The sequence below is a fragment of the Choristoneura fumiferana genome, chromosome 19, assembly GCF_025370935.1.
Source record: "Choristoneura fumiferana chromosome 19, NRCan_CFum_1, whole genome shotgun sequence".
Classification (NCBI taxonomy): domain Eukaryota; kingdom Metazoa; phylum Arthropoda; class Insecta; order Lepidoptera; family Tortricidae; genus Choristoneura; species Choristoneura fumiferana.
This window is the reverse complement of record NC_133490.1, coordinates 4,434,459-4,450,463: the sequence shown is the minus strand read 5'-3', so window position 1 is coordinate 4,450,463 and position 16,005 is coordinate 4,434,459. Positions and strand designations below refer to the sequence as shown.

The window sequence follows — 16,005 nt, the reverse complement described above, 5'->3', positions numbered from 1 at the left end:
TTTACCTCTAAAACTGCTTATTCAGATCAACCATTTTATAACAAAGTTCGTCTCAACACATCCTTAAATAGCTCATTTGCTCTCATGACTCATTTCAGCTAAAACAAAGTTTTCATACTAAACTGAGTCTGCTCTCACTCAACTCAAGTCTCATGAGAACAGAGTCGACGCAGACTTGATTTTAATTCAAGGTCGTACTCACCAATCTCACTCGCGTCCTCGGACGGTTTGTAGAAACTCAACCCTAGAGATACGACAGCCGCCACCTCGAGGATGATCAGCGTCACGTCCTGCAGGGCCTCCCACACTAAAGTGAGGAAGGTCTTAGGCGGCTTCGGCGGGATCAGGTTAGAACCAAACACCTCGCGCCGGTGCTGGAGATCGGCTTTTGAACCGCTAAGACCTGGGGGCAAAAGAGACAACCATGTTAGAATGTAATTAAATTTTCAGAGTTTCAAGAGTACGTTGATGATATGTTTAACATTTGGAAATGTTTCGCAAGTGCAAAACAAATGTAGGACGGCCTCAATCCCTGGCTTCACACGCGTGTACCGTTAAGTTTATAGCACTTAAATTGATATTTTAGAACTTTACTAAATTCCTGTGGGAATTCATGCAAATTACGCCATGGGTTTCGCGTGGCATATATAGAAAAAACGAGCAAAATTCATGTCACTAGAAGTATTGGGACCTTAACAGTGTAGGTACATCCCAACCCGGATGCGATTAGGGGGCGCGTGTGCTGACAAACTTTCGCATTTATAATATTAACAGGATACACAACATAATAAACCAATGTAAGGACATTGTATTAAAGATACATTTAATGATTCAGAAATTTAATTGAACTAGACATGTTAACATAAACATTACGAACAACCCTAAATTTATGCATAGACTGAAGTGCGTCGGCGTCGCCGTATAAAGTTGAGTCAATAGACATTTATACAATAGGCTTCACAAAGGTATAAAGCTATCGACCGGAAAATCATTCAATCACAAATTATTATGCATTGCAAACATTCGACATCAATGCGCTATTATGTAATGAAATGATGCACAAACAGTACGCAATCAATTGCATTACTCCAATATCGGTAAAATCTATTCATTTGACAACGGGCTACGGCTCCTGTCCGTAAATACTAGTGGCGTGCAGAGGTTTGTTTCTCTAATTACACAAACAAACAGTAAAACTACTTCGAATACGTTTGAAGTTATCCCCCGCCGCTACCGCCTTTGAAGAGTTTCTAATTTCGAATCCTCGTGTATTACGTTACGAGTAGCTTTGGGGTGACGGTGTTATAGGAGTCTGTGCCTTAGCTGGCTAACGCGTGAGACCCTTTCGGTTCGGTTGTCGTCTGGAGTATAAAATGGCTGAATAAGCTAGCTAATCGTAAAGTTTATGTGAGCAAAGTTTCACAGCATAATACAGCGCGACCCCGCGGTGTGCCATTCATAATGGATGGGCATGAACGGGCCGATGTAACACGCACCACGGGGAACGATGAATAAAAGCTTCCTGGAAAAAGATACAACCGGCAATCTAGTTTATATTATAATAATTATTATTTTGATTAGCTAAACGCTACTACTGTTGTAGATACTGTTGTAGATACGTAAATCAACACCGTCGTTATTCCAGTAAAATCCATTCCGACACTGCAATGTTCGATCGATGTCTTTGTAACTTGTTAGCATCGCGACCCCGCGACCAGGGTCTTATAATAAAAATAACTACAGCACATTAAAAGTACAACGTAATCCAATGTCTGATTTTAATACACACCAGCCAAATAATAAAACGTAAAATTAGTGCACTTTGCCCATGCACGATCCCGTAGAATTCCCCCAGGTCGACGCGGTACAAAACTTGGCAATTTCAATTGCCTCCTACAATTGAATAGGAATAACTTCCCAAACGAAGTTCTCAGTTTACATTAAGCAGACAACATAGCATTAGCATTCATTACGTTTAAGGGTGGTTGTGGGCGTTTCCGTGATTCAACACGAATGAAAAAAAAAACCATTTTCTTAATAAACTTAGGGGGCGTCACCCGTGTCTAAATATAAATAAAACAGGGTTTAGCCGGCAGAGCCTTCCGTTGGACTTCGTTTAGAAATGAGTTCGGTTATTTTGTAAAAAACGGGAATTGACAGAATTAATCCTTAATTAGATACTTTTTCACTAGGTTTACGCAAAAATTTGTTTTAGCTGCAAAATACTTTATAGCTTTCGCCCTTTGATGTCAAATAGAAAGAAACGTCGATAGCGGAAGTTAGGTGATTAGGTCGATAATGATACCCATGCAAAAACGGATGCACTCTAACAACAAAAACTATGGCAACATACATCAACACACCCTTTCAACTAATTTGCACAAATATTTTCAAATTCAGACATGTACGACGACGCAAAAACACAAGAATATGTTGAATCCGCGCAAAACGCCCATGAAAAAGAAATCAACTCAATGTACGTATGTATGCCCCTCGATTGTACGGCGAATTCATTAAGGCAAAGAAATCTGCGAGTACCGTCCCCTTCATGAATATTTATCATCTCAGAGAGTTCCGTTGCCCTTAACGGTCCGGAAAAAAATCACGGTTCTTAAAAAAAATAATCCTAGTATTGAAAAACCCTTTTGTGAGAACGAGTATTAATAAATCTGCTTTATTAATAAGCTTATTCATGTATATTCGGTGTTGCAAAGACAAAAAGGGAAGGACGAGAAGCTGGCTCACCTTTAGCCAGAAAATGATATTAAAAATATATAAAATAATCAATCCGACGATGAGAAAACTTTTTGTTTTAAAAATATTTTGAATAGCATTGCTGTAATTCAATTTAACAGTGCAGATTGAAGGAACAGAATTTCAGGTACATTTCATTAAATTTTGACAAGCAACACTTGAAATCAAGTACCGACATAAGTATCAACAATCATTCCTAGAGATCAGAGACTGAAATCTTATCGTCGCAATAAAGAGCAGACTCAATTACCATTAGCATTGCATGGTTAACAGCGACGCTCTTGTCTTTACAGTCAAGTTTAAATGTGCAGTAAGCAAGCAAGAATGACTTCGTCACAATTAGATATGAAAGATTGTTTCAAAATGAAATCTTAGAAAATTAAATGAGTACCTGAAATAGCACTGAAAATAGAAAGGTATCCCTCTGCAATCATCGAACTGACGTAATATGCTTTCGATTGTATTTAAATCCGGTTGGTATGGTGGCAATCGTAAAATAGCATAGTGAAACACATACAGATACCTATAGTGCAACTGATCGGAAACCAAACAACAGACTACACAAAAAGTTTGACGAGACAGATTAAGAAAATTCAAGTATTTTATGCACCCAATGACAGTAACTTTTGAGCGCCACTGTCGGCAAAACGCGACAGCTGAAAATCGTGCCATAATAGGCGCCATGTCGGCATTACGTGGCGCTTATGGAGCGATTTTCCGATTTGTTTTGTGTCTGTGGCCGACCGTGGCTTTCAAAACGTTAAGAATCAAAAAGATTGAATAGACATATTTTTCGTAAAGAACAAACACACTAAACCATCAAATTACAGCCTGTAATGTACTCGTACTTTAGGAAGATTTAAGCAAATTGTTTCCCCATAAAGTACCTACGTTAAACGCAATCTAACGCCGCCCTTTTCCGGCCAACGTGAAATTTATTTGACAAATTTATCAGATCCAGTCAACGTATCGCTAAGGGGTGAAAATACTTATTACCCTTACGCAGAGCACCTGTAATGATATACTTAACTATGTGAGTGGGAGTGTGGGAGGGCCTTATTACATCGAAAGGAAAATTGTCTTCATAGCCCCAGCGGTCATTTTGTGTGATAGTTTATGGGAGATTATTCTCGATATAGATAATGTTAAAGCAAAAGACTTATTGAATAGCATTGTGGACAAAATATCGTAAATGGAGGTAGGATATCAACTGAAGTAATTAAGTACATGTAACATACGGTTTGAAAACAAATTTCCATCAATTATACGAAAAACATCATGGATACTCCTGCGAATCCAAAAACCAGTCACTTAATACAAGTTACCACGGCCATAGTCCTAAACATAATACTTCAAGCACATCCTTCTGCAGGGACTAAGTAAAATTAGAATCAAACAGGTTTCGGTAACATAATGACGCACCGCCTAAAAGGTGGTACAAGTGTTTTCGCCTGCATAAAGGTCTATTTTTATCGCCTCTCATCTCGAGACTTCTAAGCGAATGGATAAGGGACGAAGACAAACAAGCTGTGCGTAAACACTCTGCTTTTGTAATCGAACTTGCGTCCGGTAGGTATAGCGTGGGTCGCGGAATCAGATTAATCTTATTATAAGTGTGTAATGAAAATAATTCCAACACATAGGTACCTACATTAAATACATCTAGACACGGTAATAACAAATTTATCACAGAATAGTACTGAATTCGCTTTTAGGAGGTGGTAACTGTTTCAACGATGCTATATTTTTAAATAAAGGCAAAGTAAATATAAAGTAGTAAGTGTTTTTAAATGAAGGCAAGGTAGTCTAACAACTGGTAGCATGGTGTACGGTTTGATACTCTGAAGATGAGCTCTGTTTGAGTTCGAAACGCGTTAGTGTGGGGGGGTGGTGGTGGTGGTGATAGATGGGTTTGTGTGATTTGTGTGTGTTCTTACAGTGTGGAGGTGGAGGAACTGCATGAACACGTATATTTTGCATAAGCTTAGCTATCGTAAGGTCGCGGATGAGCAAGGAAATTATTTTAGTTCATTGATATGGACCTCTGCAAAGTAACGCCTGGTTCAATAAATTATAAAGGCGAAAACTACTTTAGAAGAAGCAAATATTCCAACAAACCAAAACAATTACCCAACTTGAACGTGCAAAGCGAAAATAACCGTAAGTTAAAAAGTAGACGACGGTGAGTCAGTGAGTGTTTCGCAAAACATAAATTACCTGCCCACTATCGTAGTGACAGCCGGCTTACGTAAGATGGTATCTGATGCATTTTATTGTAGCAAACATAAACAGTGTTCATTCTAACAACGGGGTAAAAAGAAAACTGATTTTTTTAACTCATCCCGTAGCAGTGTGACTTAAAGTGCTAGTCGAGAAATGCAATATACGAATAATTTCAAACTAGAATACAAAAATATTACATGACAGTGTATACAGGGGTCAATTATCATTAGTCATCTATCAATTTATTGCGACCTTGATTTTATCCAAATTACAGATCTTGATTGACGTAATCAAGGTTCAGGTCAGGACAGGATGTTACTTAAGCTTTAGCTATAAGTACAGTAATTATAACAGTTTACCTACGTATAAATAAAATGTTACTAATTATCACCTATCCTTACATTAAAACAAAATAAAATTGCGAAAATCGCCAAGAAATATCCTCGCACAGGATGAATTTTAGAATATATGAAGGATTACATGAAAGAGTGACTAAGCTGTTACTGAACCAGTGAGCTACGTCTTCGTTCTCATTTGCACTCACGATCAGGTAAATAGAAGACGACGACGCTCGCTGGTCACGTTAAAATAAAAAGATTGATGTAAGTATATGCATTGAATCATGGTGAACTTGAGAAGTACTTGTAAAAACAGTAAATAGCCTTACAAGTAAAAAATATTTCAGGAAAACAAGCTAGTTTTAGTGTTAAATGCAACAACGCAGGGGCGTAGAAGGCTGCGGGAACGGCTATAAATAGATCGAAAGGCAACGATAGTCACATAATGGAGTGACAAGAGCGCACGTAATGCGATTGACCTCCAACGTGTCGATAGTATTAACTCCGCTTGCTACAGTATAAAATTAGATGTATCGGATGATTTTAGTGCCGGCGGTATCAGGGAAAGCTTCATCAATAAATGGCTGCAGTGTTAGCCAATAAACTGAAGTGCTCTAGACGGAGATGGTAAGCGAAGACAGTTTTTATGAGTCGGTTGCTTAAACTCTGGTCTTAATGGAGAGGTTTCAGATGAAAGATTAAAATAAATGTTTGTTATTGAATTTGTTTGTTCCGATGATAGGAAAAGCGAATATCATTAAGTACATAAACATAATTAAAAATTAAACACTAGCAAAACAACTTGCATGTTAAGAAATTGAACTAACTCTGTGAACCGAATATTGGAACTATATTTAAAAGAAAACCGATAAAGTAAGACGTTGGAAACAAAAAAAAAAATGGTCGTACCTACTAATGCTGCTGTGAACAAAAGAGAAAATCACGGAATGAAAATGGCTACGAGAAAGAAAACAATGAGACCCACGTGCTTTACGAATTCAAACAATGGTGCATTCATGAACGGAATCACAATTATGTAGACTTACTTTACTCACACCGGATACACAGAAATAGTAATTTCATAAAACATCGAAGCCAATGAACGGGGCTCACCCATCCTAAAAATAAGTGCACTTGTACGTGTATGTGTTCGAACAATTATCGTTAAATTCTCTAGACGAGGCAGGTTAGCAAGCCCATCAGTCAAATTCAATAATTCCTAAAACAGCTATGTCTACTCGTTTCGATTACGTTGACCCTGAGTCATGTCAATAATGTACGTTTTAAGTTTTTTATCATCGTATCAACACCGACATTCTAACTTGCATATGAATTTTTGCGAGTAAAGAGATGTAAATCATCTTCTTCTAAGAGCACTACATCGTTTTTTCAATTTTTAACCGATGAATTCCTTGTTCTGAAATAAGTATGTGAAACGTTGAACAATGAGTTGAGGCAACGTAAAACAGTTAAAAAAAGGGAAAAAAAAACAGTATTCGTGCATTTCTCGGTTGCCTGAACAAAATCCACATGCATATTGGATGAGACACAAGACGTTTCCCACATTCTCGTATTCAGTGTCAGATCGGCGCAAGTACCCATTGTGAAGTTGCCCATCGATTGTTAAATAAATACAGAACAGTGTTTTTGAGAATTAAACAGTAGATCAGCCAGACATTTTTAGTTCTTATCACAAATGAACGGAAACGTGATATTGCGGTGCGGGATGAGTCAGTGACGGCTGCCAATCGTAAAGTAGTAGTAACAGAGAACATTAATTCAGAAAATAAATATTGACTCTGCCCGCCAAATTTAACATGTAAGCCAACAAATGAAACAAATCATACGAATAACGTGAGCAGTCACATAACATAATAGAATTAGTTTATAGACAATAAATAGTCGGAACGAGGGAACATCTCGCGGTGCAGAACAATATTTAACGCAAACGTACAAATAAAATTGCTATACTCGAATGATACCTACGTCGGACAAAGCTCGGGAGCGGAATAAAAGTTACATTATTTCGCCAAAAACATTTCGTTGGCGCCAATATTTCACAGGGTAAATAATTGCGGAATTATTCAAAACCTATGTTTAGATAGGCCGTGATTTCTCGCGGCAGGTCTCCTGGCTTTTAAACGTCAACTCGCACTGTAAAGCCTGATTGGAGTGGAGATATAGTTAACTGATGATGTTTATTATGCAGTAGAAAGTTTGCAACATTTAGAACAAAACGCACATCTACAAAGGTGAACATTACACGTTCCTACAACTGAATGTCTTGGACACAACAATTAACTAAACGCCAAGTTGATGATATAGGAGAACATGCGTTAATCGTCTCCTGCTTTGCAGTTTTTGATTAAATATGGCGTTACAAATAAAACTAAATGTGGATTGCAATAGTCAATGGTTCTGGTGAAACAGTCTCCTGTTTACTAAATAACTCAAACGGCTCGACTCGAGGCATAAGACAATATTAAAGGTTCATGTTAAGAGGATGCTATTTTATTTCAACATACAACGTGCGACGTGTCAGCCGACGTGACAAGGGGCGGGTTTACCTTGTAAGGGCTTTTTGCAGGGTTAAGTTAGTTTAACTTGCCAGTCAATATATTAGGCTCGTGTAAACAAGGTTACGGAGCCGTCGGTGTCGATTTGTTGCTAGGCTACAATCGCCCCACGACGGAAAGTTCACAGAGTTAGATCGTTTAATGATTAGCCAGAATACTTAACATTAACAATGTATGAAAATGCTAGTCATATACAAATCCAATTATAATCAGAAAGTTGTATGCAATGTCGTAATGAATTTATAGCACACGCAAATCGATTCATCTAATTTCACATTACAATTTGGAACGTCTAATTCTCTACCTTCGTACAAGTCGGACTAAATCTTTTTGATGTCGGATAAATCGGTCTTGATTCGAACACCACTGATCGATTGTTAGACCTTGCATGTGTTGCCAACATCGTTCTAAGCGGTCTCGGTATTTATCCAATGATTTCGCTTATCTATGAACTACCGCGGTACCGCGTAATACAGAATTAAAAATTGATCACTAGTAAATTTGAGTAGTAAAAATTTCACGCATGATTGTCGTTTTGGTGATTAGTCTTAATTACTTGTTTGAGGAAATTATTTATAAACGGATTAAATTTATTAGAATGTGGAGATAGTTTAGCTTGCACTTAATGTCAACATTACAAAAGGCAATATACCCATCTGAATTACTGATGAAGCGTCACTGAAGAACAGCTGTCTGGCTGACGGTGGACGGTAATAGAAAGACAAAGTCGATAGCGAACAGCCAAGGGAGCGAGCGAGGTTACTCTATGTGGGGCCGGCGTCAAATCAATCCCTCATTATTCAACGCTTATTAGACAAGCGGAAAATGAACGGGAACTCAAAAACTTGCAAACTACGGAGCCAATATGTTCAATGAGAATTTGGGGAATGCTTAATCATCCTTGTTTTGGACAATTTCCTATCTAATTTGCATTAACACGCTGTATTTCAATTCGGTTATGTTTAAAGTATTTTTGTGCGTAAGCAAACGCAATTCGACGCGCAGGAGGATGCGAGTAATTGTGGAAACCAACAAATGTGTCACACAGGACGAGTTTATTAGACTTAATAGTCACAATTTAAACAATCTACTACGGAACACCAAAAATCTTAGTTCATTTACATTCGGATAAAAAAAAAGTTATGAAACGTTGAACAATTGTATTGGAATCACTTCTTAGAAGGTTCTTATATAACAGAGAGGACCCTGTTGCCATTCGGCACGTAGTACCTTCGCACAAAGGTCCGCATTAGCCTATCGGAGGAGCAAATCGTGCGCGAGGGCCCTTACGTGTCGGCCAGTGGAACGTGCGGACGATGGTAATGGTACTCTTAGGATATGATTTTAGATGGAGTTTTCATTTCTTAATTACTTCATTTCTACATTTCAACAGATTTTGATCAAAGCTCACAATCGGTAAGTAAAAACGTTACTAAAGAAATTAAGCAAACTAAGTTAAATCTCTGATAAAGCAAGCTGTAGCTGAAATTTACCTAACCAGAGACTTGACAATTTTGAACATGAAGCTACCGTGAGACTCACTCATATTAAATATATTGAACCAGATAACTCACGTCTTAAATCGAGTTCAGCTCGTCATGTTTCGGGCTAATCCGCATCACACGTGTGTGTGAGTTGTGTGTGTTCTGTGAGTGCGCGTATTGCAGCAGTCGCTGAGTCGCGTTGCTCCGAAGACGAAGGGCTACGGATTAGTCAGAAACATGTAGAGCTAAACTCGATTTAAGACCTGAGTTATCCGGGTCAATATATTTAATATCAGAAACTTGACAGCTGATTTTACATTAGTTATCGTTATGGTAACTTGTTGCAACGCACACTTATATCCGCAGAGTAACCACAACCCCATCAAGAAAACGAATATCGAAAAACTTTAAGGCAATGTGTCGAATCGAAACTTTTGATCGCCGCAACAAACATTTACTTTTACGTATTTTGGCACGGCCCGCTGGTTATCGTAAACCACAGACAGAGCACGACCTTTTACGTAAGACCGTTATAAAGTTTTACACGAACCTTTATCGATATTGTATCGGTTTACTGCTGAATACGCTCATCTTAAAGGCTTACATCAATGAGACTAGTTTCTGTAATATATCGGAGGAGTTATGTCAATTGATAAAACAATGTAGTATATCTGGTGAACTTATTTAGCTAAGAAGCCGTAGTTTTAGTAGGTAAGATAAAACCTTATCATGTCATGGAAACGGACAATGAGCTTATAAGCAACGAAAATGCATGGTCAAAGTTATTTAAAATTCCTGAGCAAGCACTTGCTAATGATCTATTTGCCAGCACAATTTGTGCTTGGGTTCGGGCGTATTAGCTGCACCAAACGAGCTATCTACAAGCAAACTGCGTTAGATTAGAAGCCTGTTTTACTTGACTACGTAGTTTCAAAGTTATCCTGTTAATTCATAGTTTGTATGACGTTGGTAAAAAACTACTTTTTCTATTCATCATTATTGACTATTAAGTGATTCAGCAATTTCTTTGCTTTACGTTTGACTTACCTTGCCTTTGAACGTTTTATAAATCGCATTTATAATATTAATAATTACCAATAACCACTAAAACGTATAGAAGCGTGAATAAAGTAATACTATTGGTGTAATTTAGACTATCATATTGGATGGAGTAGGCCAAATCGTCAATATCAAGAACAAATGTTTGCCAAATGCTTTCGAAGAGACAATATTGACGGATCCACATCAAATAACTAAGTTAACCGAGCATAAAATAAAGCTATTATCAACATAACGGAGTATAAATAAGTTTACAGATGTAGAGCAAAATATTATATTTAGACAGGGGCTTAAGCTTCCGCTATTCTGCTGGCGATTTGAATTGTAATGAACTTTGTAGCTCAGTTGATACGACACAATATAAATTAGCAAGTGTTCCGCTGGGGAAACGAACTGAATTAGAACCCTGTGTCTAGAAGAGTACAGTGAGAATTGAAGTTGCAAGAAATGGGTGGTCATCCCAAGAGGATTATATTCGGGATCTGGCCCGATGCATCGAGTGGACTCGGATTAAATTGAATATTATGTAAAGCTCTGAAACCTTTTGATACAGGAGGTGCTCTAACCACTGTCTGAAGTTTATGGGGCAGGATAAGGATGGACTTTTCAGAACATGTTACTATGAAAAATGCAATGAAAGCAGATCAACTCGGCGAAAACATTGCACCTATGAAACAAATACACTGAGAAGTGAATACTAAGTAATTTAAAATGTGGGTAGGTACTCCTTTGAAAAAAAAATTGATAAGAAAACATTCGTTTCTTCAAGAAGTTAGCCGTATCTTAATCTTTAATAGATGCTATCGTCAAACCTTCGAATTTAGTACGAGGGGTTTTGTCGGTGACAGTATAAAAGGGGATGGCGGTACGCATATGTATAAAAATTGATGTCGTAGCGGGTATCGGAAACACGTGAAGGTATTACAACACTGATTTTTTACCTAAGGGTAATAAATTACACGAGAATAAAGTAAACACGGCAATTCGGTAATTACATGTTGTGCTGAACCACCATCCGTGGAACCTTTGTTAGTGTAATTTATCACGCCAATATAAATTTGTATTCAGGCGTTCAAGGTAAAGCATTATGTGGCATTGATATTCAACCGATTACGAAAGATCTTACTTGAATGATTAGTGAAGAAGTATGTGTTGACTTAGAAATATTCTTGCAAAGCAAAAGTTTCCGGGTAGGAAATCTACTTTTAAAGTTAGTCTAAGCACCAAAAACCCAAGAAATGAATAATGATAAGAGTTTAAACATTCGTTTATCTAACAATCGCGAAGTTAAACTTTGGTTATTAATCTCTAAAATGTTAAACTTTAATAGATGCTATCGTCTAACGAATATTAACACGTGAAGGTTTACAACAGTATAAAAGGGGGGCGGTAATAAATATAACAAATAAAGTATAAGTATGGAAACACGTTAAAGGTATTAAGTTTGAAATTTTTACACTAATATAATGATGACACGAGAATAAAGTAAACATGTTATGTAGGTAATTATCACTGAACCACCATCCGTGGAACCTTTGTATAGTACATCTAACGCCAAAATAAATTTGTATTCAAAACAAGTAACAAAAAAACAAACAAAGGCTACATCATTTTTTTTTTGCTTTTGGGTGGGTGTGGCATTGATATTCAACCGATTACCGTCAACGAAAGATCTTATATTTGAATGATTACGTGCAAGAAGTGAATGTGTTGACATTAGAAATACTCTGTCTTGCAGAAGCAAAAGACCATTTCCGTAAAATTTTCTTCATGAAATCTGCTTATTTAATTAAAGTTAGTCTAAGCACCAGTCCAACCCAAGAGATGAATAATGATAAGAGTTTAACTCAAAACAAACGTGTGTTTGGGTGAAAATATCTAACAATCGCGTTGGTTAAACTTTGGTTATTAATCTCTAAAACCTCTGGACAGACCAAACCACAAGTTGGGACGAACTTTGCCTTCTCTAGATAAGCGGAATAGGTCATAGTTTACGTGACTATTTTAATTAAGATTTTAAATGCGCCCCTATATCTAAAATTATAAGCTTCAACGAAGTGAACAAAAACCGGAGAAATGGTAAACAAAATTAGACAATAAACTTTCACAAAAGCACAACTTTGAAACTAAGCTAATGGAAAATAACGCCTAAAAAAAACAAAAATAAAGCAACAATATAAACTAAGTTCATATGAAAACATTGAATGCCGTCCTTAAACGATGAGCATCAAGTTTTATTGAAACGGAAACAGCCGACATACGAATGAGCGCATATTGATGCTCGAGCGGGGTTACGAAACTAAATAGCTTCCACTGTTCAATGTTGGTGAAAGAACTATTGACATTGTACATTCAGTAAAGAAGAAAAACAAAGTGAATGAAAGAGTAATGAAATATTAGTAATACAAAAAAAGACTGTCCTTTTATTTTATTTAATCTAGAATCTTATTTTTTAAAAAGAATGTTCCCACTCATCAAACCCCAAACCCATGGATGTAGAAAGCCGAAAATTTTCAGTTTTCTTCATGATATAGACAAGGAAGGATGGGGAAGTCTTCGACAGAGGCCGGCCGTAGCTAGGTTACTCAAACATCTTGAAGGTCTTTGCGATATAGTCCATTAACCGAGATTAATTTCAATAGATGTTATTTAAAAAAATGAAATGAAAATGAAATGAAATAGTTTATTTTGCTAATATCAAAAAAACTTAATCATCAAGCCCAAAAACACTAACACAAAAGTTTTCAAACTATTTTTCTACCTTCGATCTACTTTCGAGCCTTTCGAAAATGAAAATTAAAAAAAAAAAAACTTTTTCATCCATTGACAGAGCGTCTTGAAACCCGCTCAAGCTTTCACCCTTGATTCGGTTACGACGCGCAGCCGCACCGTTCAATCCCATTTAGCTAACGTCAGATCCAATTTAAGGAGCGAGTCACATTCAGAATGCACTTTAAGAGATGCAGGCAAAATTTCGGGTCAATGTAAATTACTGAACTGCACAGTGAAATAAATGAAACGTTTAAATTTATCAGCCTATGAAATGGAGATAGAAGTTCTAGAGGAAGCTAATTTACGAAAAGAAAAGAAACCAACAGCTAAGGTAACATAAGTACTTATTTAAAACAGGTTGAATTACTACGGGCTACGTTTATACTAATAAACAGTAGCCCGTTTCCTAGCGTAATTATTTCGTATGAAAAAGTACAATAACTGCACATAACAAAAGCCGGAAGTCTCAAGAAAATTTTAAGAAAAAGTGGGCGACAGCAGTTACAAAGCCGTTTACACGAATAACTTCAAAACGTAAGAGAAAAAACCGACGCTTTGAAATAATCTAGACATCTATGACGTCCGTTAAGCGCTTACAACGTGAAAAAGTATAATCGTCCGCATAATGTAATTATTTCATTCGTCAATTCTAAACTTTCAATAGCTCTGGGGCCTGTGGGCACAGTACCAACACGAGAACTCATAAACTATAATCAGAGTAAGCTTTTTCTCTAATTCTTATGAGATGTGATGACGTAGTGTCTCGACTAGAATAGTTAGTCGTAACATACAACGGGACGTATGAATACCGAGCATACGTGGGATTGCTTGTCATATGACCTTCAAGCGTAAGCAGACTGATTGGAAAGAGGGCGAATGAAGAATAATTCAATTTTGACCTTATATCAGAGAATCCTCGTCGTGACTCCTGCAGTCTCGTTCAGATTGGGATAGATAGAGCAACTGGCAAATGCACTGTCTCTCATTTCCTTTATACATTTTCCAGATCATCACCCTTATTTCTCAAAACCAGGTTAACTTTTCCTGAACGAAAGTCTTTTTACACCTTCTGTTTTGTAACAATATCATCTATTGGTACGAGTAAGCTTGCGATTTTCGTTTCTAAAATTCTTTCAAAGTTTTAAACTGTTCCTTATAATTATACAATCACGATCACAAATTGTGCTTTGGTGTGATAGCTATCTAAAAGTTCCAATATATCGATATTGAACTGCGATCTTGTAAGAGTAAGGACTTTTCTTCCATATAGATAATCAAAGTATCACAAGCATCAAGCATCACATAGTTCTCAAATAGATTTATCTCTAAGATCTGACGTCACGTTGACCGCATTGACGTCCAAGTGCACGTCACGGGCTCATGCGGCCGATTCCTTGCCGTGTCGTGATGGTGATGATTATTTTTAAAGCGACACGTGGATATTATGACTCGTTTGTCACTGTTCCTATGGATTGATGATGCTGTCTGTTTAAAATTAATGAGAGCTTTTTTGATCAAGTAGCCGCAGTGACGAGTTGCGGTATTAGGTACTGAATAAATAAGATATTTTATTATATCACCAATACAATTTAAATATTGATTGATTAGATAATATACTATAACGTATCTATAACGCAAAATGGATACAGTGGTAGGAATAAAATAGACAAATATCACAGGAAAATTTACACCAATTAACCTTGTCCTAAAGTAAGTAAAGGTATACTTAAATACATATTAAACATCCAAAACTCTAGAGCTTAAGCTCAGAATGCAGCTACGAATGTAATTGAATTCATTATTTCCATACATCAATATTTTTCCCCCATCGGGTATTCAACCGAACCTGAAGGTTTGTAGTCAGGTTCCCAAAATACTAAGCCATCTAGTCGTTTTCGCAGAGGAATGACAATATAAATAACATTTTATGCCGATGACATGATTATACTGCGATAACAAATATTACAGACAAACAAGAATAATGACAGACTTTAGTTAAATAACAATCAATATTGAATGGTCAGATATCTGAATTTAAAACGAATCATCAGATTAATTTGGGCGTGAAAAGTATTTATTGTCAGATAATAATGTAATTTCGTTCGGAGTCGATACGAATGCCCTTCAAATTAAGGTTTTCCGAGCGTTTTACGACGCCTTCCTTGTAAGTGTCTAATAAAAGCATCTTCGTGAATAGATAGGGCTGCGTATTTCGGGTTTTTATAGCTTTCGAACGATTACAAAACCTACGAAGAGGAATTTTTATTTCACGAAATTATTTCCAGAGCATTTTACGTTTGAGCGTTGTTGATTGACGGTTGGACTGAGAAAAGATCTTTGATTTGTAAGAGGTTTCATTATAGGTACCTAGATCTCTTTAATTAGTTTACACCTCCCGAATTGCACAAAACTAAATAACTAAACTAGTAAATTATTTCGTCTTTATTGAAACATTAATGTCGCAATTTACACAGAATGCCCGTTACAACGCACAGGCACGCACCGTGAGGAGACAGAATATAAAGAAGACTATCGTTATCTCAATAGCCACATAGTGCGTAAAACTTTCCTTCCTCGTGCAGAACTTTCTCCTGGATATTATTTTTGCCAACCCTAATTCAGGGTAAATGCCACCTTTACGTGACACGACGCGATCCCTGGATAATTAAGTTGCGAGCTGTAATTGCTTTGTCATAGTATAACTACGTACGCCCTAAATGGCAGGGAAGTAATCAAATATTACATTCCTGTTAATTAATAGGTGATGGTTAAGATAATACTTATTTATGGTTTAATAGG

At 36.9% G+C, this 16,005-nt stretch overlaps 1 protein-coding gene across 11 annotated transcripts in view; it reads right to left on the bottom strand.

Annotated features, from left to right (window-relative positions):
• PMCA (plasma membrane calcium-transporting ATPase 3) overlaps positions 1-16,005 on the bottom strand; it is a 216,114-nt gene that overhangs the window by 42,109 nt on the left and 158,000 nt on the right. For all 11 annotated transcript variants that reach the window (XM_074102739.1, XM_074102745.1, XM_074102744.1 and 8 more), the window contains one exon: positions 203-403. In XM_074102739.1, coding sequence (XP_073958840.1) covers positions 203-403 — 201 coding nt within the window. The remainder of the gene's footprint in view (positions 1-202; positions 404-16,005) is intronic.